This window comes from Chiloscyllium punctatum, chromosome 5 (genome assembly GCF_047496795.1).
Source record: "Chiloscyllium punctatum isolate Juve2018m chromosome 5, sChiPun1.3, whole genome shotgun sequence".
In the NCBI taxonomy this organism is placed as follows: Eukaryota; Metazoa; Chordata; class Chondrichthyes; order Orectolobiformes; family Hemiscylliidae; genus Chiloscyllium; species Chiloscyllium punctatum.
Genome location: NC_092743.1, coordinates 37,545,027 through 37,558,578, shown reverse-complemented (window position 1 = coordinate 37,558,578; position 13,552 = coordinate 37,545,027). Strand labels below are relative to the sequence as shown.

At 41.2% G+C, this 13,552-nt stretch overlaps 1 protein-coding gene across 1 annotated transcript in view; it reads left to right on the top strand.

Annotated features, from left to right (window-relative positions):
- Positions 1-13,552, top strand: part of wnt9a (wingless-type MMTV integration site family, member 9A) — an 82,487-nt gene that overhangs the window by 35,974 nt on the left and 32,961 nt on the right. The window contains exon 3 of the mRNA XM_072570049.1: positions 2,846-3,111. Within this exon, the coding sequence (XP_072426150.1) occupies positions 2,846-3,111 (266 nt within the window). The remainder of the gene's footprint in view (positions 1-2,845; positions 3,112-13,552) is intronic.

Below are 13,552 nucleotides of genomic sequence, written 5' to 3'. Positions count from 1 at the left end.
TATAAGCAAGAAGGGATAGAGAGGTACTGGGGAAAAGGGAAACTTTCCATTTGTCAGTTTTCACTGTATTAAAACTAAATTTTGAGTTAAACTTTGTAACTCATTAGCACATTTGTTTAACCACCATCCGTATCTCTCCTCAATGTTACCATGGTAAGAGGGTTTTGCTTTGCATGCTAGATTCCCTGTTGTGTAGCCAGAATGAATTCTTCTCTTCTGACTTGCATACAGCTGCCTACACAGAGGGAGTTGCCTGAAAGGAACTTATCAGAGCAGAATGGCCACACTAGCTGCCCTCTATCTTGGACATCTATGAAGTATCATGGATCACAGCATGAGGTCACTCAGCCCATCAACTGCTGACAGCTTTTGCCAGTGCCGTTTAGTTAGTCGTCTTCCCTGGCTTTTCCCTATGGCTCTGCAAGTGCCTTGCTTTCAGGGTTTTTGAAATTTCCTTTTCAAAAGCATGATTATAGCTTGTACCTACCACACTCTTAGGCCATGTCCTCCAAACCCTAACCATGTGATAACAACTATTTGTACAGAAACCTTCAAAGAGTGTCTTATCTCTTTTTTTTTTCTAAATACAGAATTTCATTAACTTGATTCCTCATAGGCTGCTTAACTCAGTCTTTAAAGCCTTTAAGTTTTTCCATGACCTTACCATCTCCTTTTCATTTTTGATTTATTTATTGCCACATGCATTGTTACAATAGTGAAAAGTATTGCATGATGTCAATGCTCTCCAGCACCATCTTCTAATGCAGAAATAAACCAGACAGAATATAAAGTTAGGAGGAATAAAGTTAAAATTTCCACATTGCAGTCCTTCAGTGCTTAGCCATGGGCCTGGGTCCGATGCTGAGACCAATATCAGCATGAAGCATTGGGCCAGCTTTGCTTCCCTTCGATCCACCACCACAGAACTGTGGTGCCATTCTTTGGCACCATCTTGCCTCTAAGGATTTTCCACTTGTGTTGAATCTAACTGTATAGTTAATCAGTTGGCCTTTGTGTTCACTCTCTCTACAGTTGGTCTGTTGAGCCTGATTTTCATTTTTCATTCTCCGGTTCCGGTTAATTTAAGTCTTGTCAGAAGGTGGGGTGAGTTTTGGGTTTGTTGGCTAGATTGATGTCATTGCCATACAGCATAGACAGGCTTTTCCCTATGGCCAGCTGAGACTGGGGCGGAAATGGAGCTGCATTATGACAGCTCCCAGTGTAACACCCCCTGCTGGGGAAGTTTCCCAGTGCTGAGTCTAGAATGAATTGGTGATTCATTGAATAGAAGTTGTTGGGCGATATTTAAAAAATATATATAAATTTAATATTGAAGAAACTTCAAGGCTACCAATACATTACCAGTGGTGAAAAATCCCCACATACGGAGTGGGAGGCTACCAGTGTGAGTGTTCAGGGAGATTAGGGCTGGAAGCCATCTCCCAGCATGTCATGGACTCTTACAAATGCTGTTGCCCCCTCTTTCTCCCCCCTCCCCCACCACCATTAAAATACCTATCCCACAGTCCATTACATTGGCCAAGGCATTAAATATAAATTCCCACTCGCCTCAATTTCCCTCCTAGCCAAGCAATCCTGGAATTCAAGGCCATACCTATACTCTGAGAAATGATCTATGGCTCAATGGGAGTGCTCTTGGCTCTTGATTTCTGGAAGATCCAAGGTACCCGAACCACTTGGCATTCTAACCTCACACTTGCATTATACACTTAGCCTTTCACAGGAGCTATCAATGTTGCTGTTTGTGCTGCTGGATATTTAAATCCAAGAATACTGCAACACTGCTGTGCAAAATGGAGTGTTGTTTGCCTCCCCTCCCTCAGTACAAGGACACAGTTTGATTAGCAGGACAGTCTGTATTTTTGCATGATGCATAATTGGAATCTCCTGCCAGAACTATGGAGCTCTTTCTTGCAGCAAAATTAGGAGCAGAGTGGCAATCCAGTTGACTGGCCCACTCTAGAAAGTCTGGCCCAAAGTTCATGCCCTGGATTGATACTGAGATGCCTCTGAGATAGGCAATAACAGAAGAAAATGAATTGTTTAGTGTCAACATTAAAAAGACTCTGTTGCCACCCCCACTATGAAAAAGGCTGCAGATGATGTCCAACTGTATCCTGTGGGATTCCACTACTGGCATTATTCACTACTCAGGGTAGAGCCTGTGTCTGGCTCTGCACAGCACCCTCACTAAGAGCAGAGATGAGACCTAGAATATTGCATGTGTTGGAATCTTCATTTCACAGCTTTAGTGTACAAAGCAGCCCATATTGCTATCTGGGCTGCATTAACTTATGGTGCCTTCATTGGAAATACTGTGATGTAGAATATTTAGCAGTCAATTCCTGCACAGCAAAGTCTCTCCAAAGAGTAACCAGGTAATCTGTTTTGGTGATGCTTGATGAATAAGAATAGTTAGTTTTCCTTTGCAGACTCAATGGGCTGAAGGGGCCATTTTTAACTGTAAGCCTCTACGATTCTAAGTATTGGCTAAAATATTGGTTTAAACTCCCTTCTCATGAAAATATTCCCACAGGATCTTTTACATTAATGTATCTGAAAGTCAACACTTTGGTCAGTGCAGCATTTGTTCAGTGATGTAGTGGATTGTTAGTCTAGTTCCTCATGCTTTGAAAGAGAGACTCCTGGCATAATTTGAAATCAGACTCTTCATCTGTCATGCTTTCTGCCTTTAAACCTCTGGCTTTTAAACTCTAAGACTGAACCAAACATTCTGGATGACAAGCAAAACCTATCATTGCTTTAAATACTCTGACCCACGTTTAATACCAAGAAAAATTCATTGATTTTGTTTCTCTCTAAGGTTTTAAAGAGACTGCCTTCCTATATGCCATCTCTTCTGCTGGATTGACTCATGCCCTTGCCAAAGCTTGCAGTGCTGGACGAATGGAGCGATGTACCTGTGATGAAGCTCCTGACTTGGAAAACCGGGAAGCTTGGCAGTGGGGCGGCTGTGGGGACAATCTCAAGTACAGCAACAAGTTTGTCAAAGAGTTTATGGGACAAAAGAAATCCAACAAAGATTTACGAGCCCGTGTAGATCTGCACAATACCAACGTTGGTGTCAAGGTGAGTGGTCACTAGTGACCAAGCTGACTTTGTTTTGAAGGGTGATTGAATCCATAATGTTCTGAAAGCAACACCAATGTTTAACTTGTATGAGTTTGTGGTAGTCTTGCTCCAGGGTTTGAGCACATCAAGCTAATGTTTCATACTCAATGGAAAGGAAATGACCCTGTTCCACTTCCTCTGTTCCTTGCCACACAAGTTTCTAAGAATCTTTTGGCTGTTTATGCAATGAAATAAGATGTAATTCCAAGGTTCAGTCTTAAGCTGGAAAAGAACTGTTCTATTGAAATGCAGGTGCATTTTCCCATACTTGATTCAGTATTTCTGATGTCTATGGTATATACAAGGTGAATGATGAGCTTGTACGAGCAGCCTACTCTGATCATTCTGTCCAACCCTCTCACATCCAGAGTGCAGAAGAATGCCCACCTTAGCATTTCAGGGGTTTAAAATGAACAACAAGGTTTCAGAAATGTTGTGGAACCACAAATAAACCCCAACACATAAAACATAAGTATGAATTTGGGAAGTGGGAAGTATTCCTTACCAGTCTAGCTGGAGCAAAACCAACAAAAGTTTCAGCAGGTCAGAAATGACTACAACCAGTTTCTCATGGATAGGAATTAAATGCTATCCTTGCTAACGTGGATCACCGTCCACAATAATAATTATTGAAATGAATTAATTTAGAAATATATGAAAATAAATGCTAGCAGCAACATTCTGCAAACAGCATTGACAAATTTTGAAGCAACATTTGCCCTTTTTTTTGATGGAGGAACATTGGCTGAGACATAAGAACTCTGTTTTTTTTATTTTTAAGGGATTTTTAAGATCTATCAAATGCCTCACCCAGTACCTCTGAAAATGTTTAAAGCTCATCACTATAACACTGAAATTCCAGCCTGATTTGGTCTTGCGATTTGAGATGACAATATTTTGACTCTGGAGGAAAGTCTTCCACCAACTGAGCCCCTTCCTACTTGCTTCTGATTTGACAATTATGACCTGGTATTCTGTCTACTTAAAGGGCACAATAGCCAGAGCAGGAATTTTTTTTAAATTTAGTTGTGCTTTTATGTGCCAGAAGGATTAAAAGACCTTGTTAACCATTAGCCGAAGGGTGGTAAGTTGCACACAGCTGTCTTTGTAGTGATTTCATGTGTCGGCAATGGGGGTTCTTCTGTCCATGAATTGAGTTGCACCATCACACCAGATGAAAAATCAAACTGCCAAGTGCTTTCTAGGAAGGCTTTCTTAAAAGCTAACTCCATCTTTAATCAGGGGGTGCATGGCCACTCCTGGATTTTGATATCACCATGGGACTCTGCAGCACGCAGCTGACTTTAATAAAATCCAAGAGTTGCCAAGCTAGTTGCCTTTGTAGTACTGAGAACCTAATACAGCTTTTAAGTTTGTTTTTTGATACAAATGTCAAGCTTGTAAAGAGACTAATCTAAAGTAGAAATGCATTCGGTTAGGCAAGGGGCGAAAAAGCAGAGGGAATGCTTCCAGCTCCCAGTTTGGGAGCAAACTGCTTGAAGGAATTCATACCAATGTTCTTTTATTACAGCCCCAGCCTTCAGACACTCAGTTTCCACTCTGTTCCTGTGCATTAAGTAGACCACCTGTCTAAATTTCAATGCTAGAATTCTTCTGGCTCAATTTCATTCCTTCCTCCCCTTTGTAACCAGGCCATCTACACAGACAATAATTTAGAGACCAGATATAGTGGTACAGGACACAGGGGGGTGGTGAGTTTGTGCAAAGAGGAGATCCTCCCATTCAATTTGTCATGAAGCTGAAGAGCTGTGGAAACACTAGGACTACAACTGGAAAATTCCTCTTCTAAACTGGTTTGCTTTGTACCCATCATGTCCCATTTTTAAAGGCCTCCCCCCAACAAGCCAATTGTGTGCCCACCTCCATGTTAGCACATCACGAAGGTCTGATTGTTGCTGCAGCTTAACAGATGAAAACCTGGTTCCAAGGTGGATCCAATCTTCCAAGCCTCAATATTGTATAGCCACAGTGGAAGACATGAGGTTCAAGTAATGTCGAAGATTACTTCACACAGCCTAAAGCATGCCTTGCACCAACTCACCTCCCTTGTAAATACCACTAAGGGCTACAATACTGTGGTGATGGACAGCATCCTCTGCTCCCCCTAGTGTCAACAGATTAGTAATAACAAGCAGCACAGCAATTTCCTGCCATTGTTTCATCCACACATGCAATGAATACTGCTCCTCAACCCATCAGTTTGGGCACAATCCAATTTCTAGATTTCTGACCCACCTCTCCTACTCAAGACAGACTGGAGTTTCTTGAAAGATGCATCATATGGATTACTACCAACTTGCTACACAGTTTAATGGCATGTGAATTGTAAACTGATGCATAGAGATTACTTAGCAAACTATTCCATGCAACTACCTGGAAGTAATCTAGATGGCTGGTGATCAGTGTTTCACTAAACAATCCCTGTGTTCCAATTTACATGTGTCATAGCACACCCCATGTGTAAATGGTGTGAATATATTTAAAATAAGAATGTCACTACTCAACAATGGGTTTCTAGATTGGAGATGGGATTTTACATTCATCTGTTTTCCCCATTCCAGTTTCCCTCTAATAGAGGTTAAATAGTCTCTGGTCATGTTGAAATCAATTAGTTTTTTGTCATCTTGACAGGCCTGGTTAAACATGATTGTTATTGCTAGCTTTTTATTCTGCTGCCGAGACACAATGGTGATTTTATAAAATTAGCTTATTGTTTGAAAACTCTACTTCTCCTTCACTTTAGGGTATGGAGACAGTTTTTTCTCCCTGTCTGATTTACATATAACTCCAGACCCAAAGCAATGTGGTTTGTTCAAGACTGACTGCTTTCTGAAATGAACTTGCAAGCCTCTCAGATTACCAAAATCATTGCTAAACTAATTTAATTGTACAGACTACCTGACATCAAACTGTGCTGCAGGCACAGTCTCACCAGACCTGTAAATCCTGAAACCACCTGGGCTCTTCAGCCAAATTTGATCAGCTGTTCAGTAGACTATTTTACTTAATCCGACTCCGAGCCATGGATTTCTCAAATGTTCCCAACTCCTCCTCCATTAGTTGTAGAAACCTCCTGTTGGGAGGTATACAGCCAGGAGTGAGTTGCCCTGGGAGTTCTCGACATTGCTGTCTGCCCCATGAAGTCTCATGACATTGGAACAAACGTGGGCAAGGAGACCCCTCAGTAATTGCCGTCCACCACCCTCCCTCAATGAAAGAGTGCATGTCGAACACCTTTTGGATAAAGTACCATGAACAGCAAGGGGAAAGAATGTGTGCTGTGAGTGAGGGACTTCCGTTTTCAGCATCACCATTACTGAACTAGTTGACTTGCCCCTGGAAAGACACAACAGATTGGGTGAGAGAACCAATATGAAAAAAAGTTAAGATGATAAACTAGAAAATTGTCCATCCTTGTCTTGTCCTGGGAAAAAAAAGTGTAAATGTAATACAGTCAATTACTACCTATTAGTCTACTCAGTTGGTTGCTTGAGTCATCATTTATCATCTGGATCCAAACATAGACAAAAGAACTGGATTCCAGTCTGGCCTGTGAATGTAACATCACGGGCCACTGGTAAATTGAAGTCTGTGAGAACTGGGGTAAACTCTCCATTGACTGAAGGAAACTGGTTGTGGTTGCTGACACAATGGGCTGAATAGTTGCCTTCTATGCCATAACATTTCTGTGATTGTTGGAGGTTAGTCATCTTTCTCCCAGAATATCTGTAGGAAAACCAGAGGGTAGTATCATAGGCCAGCTGTTTTATTAATGACCTTGCCTCCAACATATGATCTGAATTGGACATGATTGACTGTGTGCATTGTTCATTTGCAACTCCCCTGATAATGAAATAGTCTTATCTACATGAAAACCTGGAAATCTTTCAGACTTGGGCTCATACTTGACAAGTATCAACAGCATCTAAAGACATTGTCAGCACATCTGAATCGCTTGCCATCAATATCCTTGTCACCACTATGGATCAAACATTTAACTGAATCAGTCACATCACTGATGCTACAAGAGTGTGTCAAGCTAGGAATTCTGCAGCATGTGTCACGTCCTGACTCCTCAGAACTTTTTCACCTACAAAGCACAAGTCAGGACTGAAATATTATCCACTTGAAAAGCTCAACTGTGCCTAGGACAAAACTACCTATTTGGCACCCCATCTAACCCCCGAATAATTTACACCCTCCATCACAGATGCTGTGGTGCGAACCAGCTACAAGATGAATTGCAACCATTTGCCAAGGCTGTCTTCAACAGCACCTTTCAAACACATCTCTATGCCTAGAAGGACAAGGGCAGCAGCTGCATTGGCACAGTTCCCCAATATTTCTCTCCATGTGCTATTTTGGAAATATTTCACTGTTCCTTTTGCTGCTGTGTCAAAATCATGGAACTCCATCCATAATAGCACTGAATGTGCTTTCATCACATGACCTGCAGTAGTTCAGGAAGTCTGTTCACAATCACCTTTCTCAAATTCAGTTCAGATTGGACAATAAATTCCAGCCTTTCCAGAGGAATTCCCATCCCATGTGAGTTTTTCAAAAAGGACCATGCTACATGGTGTAACAATCTTGTCCTTATTACACAAAACATCATATAGATCATGTGCAATGCCCAGGAGATCCAATGTGGAGGTACATTGGAGAGCAGGTAGCTTGTGGGTGAAAGCAACACTGGATCAATGGGCTGAATGGCCTGTTCTCTTTACCGGGACATTCTTTGATCTCTGATACTATTTTTTAAAAATTGGCAGTAGTTCTAAAGCTGCTTTTTGGCATCTTTTCAAGAAGGCTGGTTCTGATCTGTAGTCTTGTTATTCCAGAAATTTGTCCTGTGATGTTTATATTTTTTAAATCTTTTTTTTTTCTTAAATTCCTTTACATTTTAAAGAGCACATCTGATTCTAATAAAACTTGAGACATGTAATTGTTTTCTTTTATTATGTACTGATAAATGGTAATGTATTCCAGAAATCTTCCTATGGACTACAGGAAGGGAGATGGAGAGGGTGGGGCAGATAATGCCATTTGGAAAGGGACGCAGCCTGTTTGAGTCTGCATCATTTTATTGAGTTGTGCCAGCGCTCACTTTTTTTAACCTAAGTATTTCAGTTGATCACATTTTGACATCTTAGTTTGAAGAATGAGTTTAATCTCAATCCAGGACTTTAGTCTACAATCTAAACGTCAACTTCAGTGGAGTAATGGAGTGCTGTACTGTCAGAGGTGCCACCCTCATGCTTTCCATCTTGATTTGAGGGATGGGAGGTTTCCCCACTCCAAGCTCAAGGTGCTTGGATAGATGACAAAAACTGCAAACCAAGCAAGAAATCTGTTTGGTATATTGGTCAAAGCAAATGAGTTGTTTTCCTGTTTCGTAGCTACTTGGTACTCTGTAAACACTGTTCTGCTGCCTTCACCTATTCAGGCTGACTCTCTTGAGAGCTGCAGCTGTTTCGCTGCTATAGTTGCCGAAGTACAGGTACAACGAGCTCAGGAAACTCTTGGTCTTGTCACTGCATACTGGGTTTTTGAAGTGTGATAATGTGATTCTATAAATCCAAATTCTTTATCCTAGAGTCATTTTTAACCAGCTTGGTTTTAGCTATCAGATTATGAATAGACAAGTTTAGGAGGGAACTAGATGGATGTGCACTCGACACAGCAGGCATAGACTTTGATTGTGTTTGGGCATAAAAATCACATTACAGATTGTCCACTTCTTATTTCCATGGTGAAAGGTTTTGTAACATTTGGTAGCTTCTTTTTACTGGTGTGTGATCCACTAATCTGGAATCAGCAAAGGCTGTTGACTTCACTGAGCCTTGGTCCAATGGATCATGAAACTACAAGATCAAGGAGCAAAACTAGGCTATTTGGCCCGTTAGCTCTGCTCTGCCATTCACTTATGGCTAATATATTCCTCAAACCCATTCTCCTACCTTCTCCCCATAAACCTTGATCCCCTTACCAATCAGAACTTTGTCTTAAATACACTCAATGTCTTGGTCTCTACAGTCCCCTGTGGCAATACATTCCACAGATTCACCACCATCTGGCTGAAGAAATCCCTCCTTGCCTGAGTTCAAGGCATCATCCTTCACTGAGGCTCAGCCCTTGGTTCCTACTTGTCGAGACATCTTCTCCACATTCACTGCCCAGGTCTCTCATTATCATGTACATTTCAATCTAATTTCCCCCCTCCACCTTCTAACCTCCAAGAACAGATCTTGACTCCTGCACAACAACTTGTATGTCAAGCTCATCATCCCTGAGATCATTCTTGTAAACCTTCTCTGGACCCCCTTCAAAGCCAAAACATTCTTTCTTAGATGCTCACAATATTCCAAATGTGTTCTGACCAGCCCTTTATATAGTTTCAGCAGTACACCTCTGCTCTTATATTCTAGCTGTCTTAAAATAAATGCCAACATGCATTTATCTTAACTGCCAACTGAACCTGCACATTGACCTTGAATTCTCAACTAGGATTCCCAAGTCTGTTTGCACTTCAGATTTCCAAAGCCATTGCCTATTTTTAAAAATAGTCTATGCCTTTATTCTTTCTACCAAAATGCTAACCTCACTGCCCCACATTCTATTCCATCTGCCACTTTACCCATTTGCCTAATCTTTCCAAGTCCTTCTGCATCCTCTTTCCACTGCCACCCCGCCCCCCCCCCCCCCCCCGCCCAACATTACTTATTCTTCCAATTATCTTTGGATCATCTGCAAACATTTTAAGAAATCCCTTCCTTCATTCACATTGTTAATTCAAAATGTGAATAGTTGTGGTCACAACACCTGACCCCTGCAGAAATCTACCAGTCACCATTTGTCATTTGAAAAATACCCCTTTATCTCTCTTTGCCTTCTGCCAGTCAGCCAATCCTCTACCTATGCCAGTACTTGTCCCTAACACTGAAGGGTTTCTTATTCAGAAGCCTCCTGTGTGGCACCATGTCAAAGTCCTTTTGGAAATCCAAATAGATTTCACACACTGGCTCTCTTTTGTCTAACTTACATATTACGTCCTCAAAGAATTCTAACAGATTTATCAGACATGACCACCACTTGACGAAGCCATGCTGACTCTGCCCTATTTTCCAAATACTCCACAGTCTCAGCCTTAATAGACTCCAAATAATCACCAACGGCCAAGGTCAGGGTAACCAGCCTAGAGTTTTCTGTCCTCTGTGTCTCTCCTTTCTTAAAGAAGGGTGTTACATTAGCCATTTTCCAGACCTCAGAGCTTCTCTCTGACTCCAGTGATTCCTGAAAGATGATCACAACGCCTCTACAATCTTCTCCGATATCTCTTTCAGAACTCTGGGCTATAATCCATCTAGTCTGGCTGATTTATTTAGTTTCAGAACTTTTGGCGTCCCCAGCACCTTCTTTAGTGATGGCCAATAAACTCACCTTTGCCCACAACACTCCTGAAGTTCTGGTCTGCTACAGGCATTTTTCACCATGAAGACTAGTGCAAAGGACCAGATTCAGTTCCTCTGCTGTTTCTTTGATCCTCATTAATACTTCTCCAGCCTCCTCTCTCTCTCTCTCTCTCTCTCTCTCTCTCTCTCTCTCTCTCTCTCTCTCTCTCTCTCTCTCTCTCTCTCTCTCTCTCTCTCTCTCTCTCAATCATCTTGCTTATTACTAACTGGCTGATGCTTCTATTTCATCGGTTTTCCTTCACCTCCTCTTCCACCCCGACCCCACCATGTAGCTGTCCTCTGATTTTTAAATGCTTCCCAATCTTCACCACATTATATCCTTTTCCTTTCACTTTTATGTTGCTTCTGACTTCCCTTGTCAGCTATGGTTATCTCATCCTCCCTTTTTAGAATGTTTTCTCTTCCATGGTATTAATTTCTTATGTACCTCCTAAATCACCTTCAAAACTCCTACCATTGCTGCTCCATCTTCCCTGCTAGGTTCCCCTTCCAATCAACTCTGGCCAGCTCTTCTCTCATGTCTTTGTAGTTACCTTTTACTCAATTGTAATATTACATCAGATTCCAGCTTCTCCCTTCAAACTGCAGTGTAAATTGCATCATATCATGGTCAATTCCCCCTATGGGTTCTTTCACCCTAAGTTGTCAAGTCTGCCTCATTACACATCACCAAATTCAGAATTGCCTGTTCCCTAATGTGCTCTACCACAAAATGCTTCAAAAATCTTGGAGACATTTCATAAGTTCCTCTCCTTGATCTGCTACCAACCTGATTTTTCCCTGTCCACATACAATAATCATAGGGAACATCCATATGTAATAGTGCCTTTTTTATGCCTTTTCTATCTTTTGATTATTTTCTGTTCCACAGCTTGAGCACTGCAAGGAGACTTGTCCACAATGCCCACCAGGGTCTCTTTTTTTTTTCATAGAATTCCCTCCCACACAACCTGGTGATCCTCACATTTTAAGAAATGATGAGATAATTTTCCTAGTATCACTCCAAAATCAAAATTATTGAACAGTATTATGAAACTGCAGGTATGAATCCAATATTTGAGCAGTTCTGGAAATGAAGTAGCTTTTGATCTTTTTTTGTATGAGGTAGCAATTGTTTCTTTCAATCTCTAATGCTCCTTTTGCTTCATTTTCAAAGAAGAGTATGTTGAATTTGGAACATTTAACTCTGTTTCTTCACCGATGCTACCAGACCAGCTGAATTTCACCAGCACTTTCTGTTCTTATTTCTGAGGACCGGAATCCACAATATTTTGCCCTTCGTTTGTTGCATGATCCTTCATTTTGGGTTTGAACCTTAGGAACTCGATCTGAAAGGATAATGGACTAAGATTTTAGTTCTGAACCAGTGTGGAAACATTGAGTGAACATCAGAAATTCAGCTATATATTTCAAATTCTTAATGTTCTCATTCTATAAAGCTCAGCAAAAGGAGCTTTCTATCTCTAAGTCAAGGATCTTAATTAAGTCCAACTTAATATAAATTATATGGAAACTCAAACTTTAGTTAATACAAGTCCCCAATATATTATCTTCAGACTTGGCCTCTGAAAGTGAGTCTGGGGAGGTGATTGCAGTTGTGTTTGGGTAAGTTGGGAATTGAGATCTGTTTTTGATACAGAATGGGAGATTTACATCCTACAGCTAGGGAGTATATGATGTTAATACAAATCTTAACTGTCCAAGGGTTTCAAATCCTTTTCACCGGCATGACCATTGGACAACTATTGTCCTCTGCCTCTTTTTGTTTTCAAAAAGTTTGCCATGCCTTACTCCATCAAAAGAAATAACTCCCCATATAAATGTCTTTGAGTCCTCCAAATGTCCTAAGTACACTATTGCCAGTCATAATGTTCAAAATATAGTCATTGTTGTTCGGAACAAAGGAAAAGGAGTAGATCCTTTAGCTTGTAAAGCCTACCACCCCCTTCCGTACAATCAAGTCTGACCGATCACATTAATGTCTGTTACCAACCTCATTCTTTAACCCTGGAAACCACTGGTAATCAGAAATTTATGTCTCTACCCTTAAACATACAGATTGAGATTTCACAGTCCTCTGAGCTAGAGAATTCTGAAGGCTCACAGCCCTCCTGAGTATTCGAAATCAGCAGCCATTTGCACACTAGTGAGATAAATGATTTGTTTATATGGTGTTGGTTGAGGGAGAAATGTTGGATAGGGCACCAGATGGTGATCCTACAAATCAGACTCTGTTCTGATTGGCCTCTCGACTGGAGAAACAGGACTACAGTGGTTTTGTAGAATCTGAACTACTTCAGTCCTTCAACTGAGAGGCCGTCCGATGTGCATAGGAACTCATTTAAGGCCTTCATGACCTTGGATGCTGGAGGCCAAAGGTATGAAAGGAGATGCCACAATTTAGCCTGTGGTGCTTACGCATTTCTCCAGGTGATATGTTCTAGGGAAAGGTTGGAGAATGAAACAATTACCATTTTTATTCATTAAGAATCTGCTGATTGGCTGTTGGAATTGCAATACTTTTAGATCTGATTATTAACAATCAGATTTTCCTGTTTCACCTCTTTTTAAAAAAAAAAGATTCTGCACCCCTCGTCTTCCCATCAGTGACGCATTCACATTCAGTAACTCGGTGTGGGGTAATTCATGGATTTATGTTCTGGGAATTTTGGACCTAAGCCCATGCCCCACCTCCCTGTATGTCAGCCAAGTCCATTTTCTTCCTTCCTCTCCTAAGGCACTGGCTCATGCTGATACCATTAGCTCATTCAGTAGCCTTTCTGCAGGGGGGAACACAGACACTGAGGGTTAACAGGCTATTTGCTCGTAGAAGGCATCACAGCCAGTCCAGCCCTAACTTTATTATGTGACCACACCTACTGGCTGATGCTCTGGATAGTAATCAA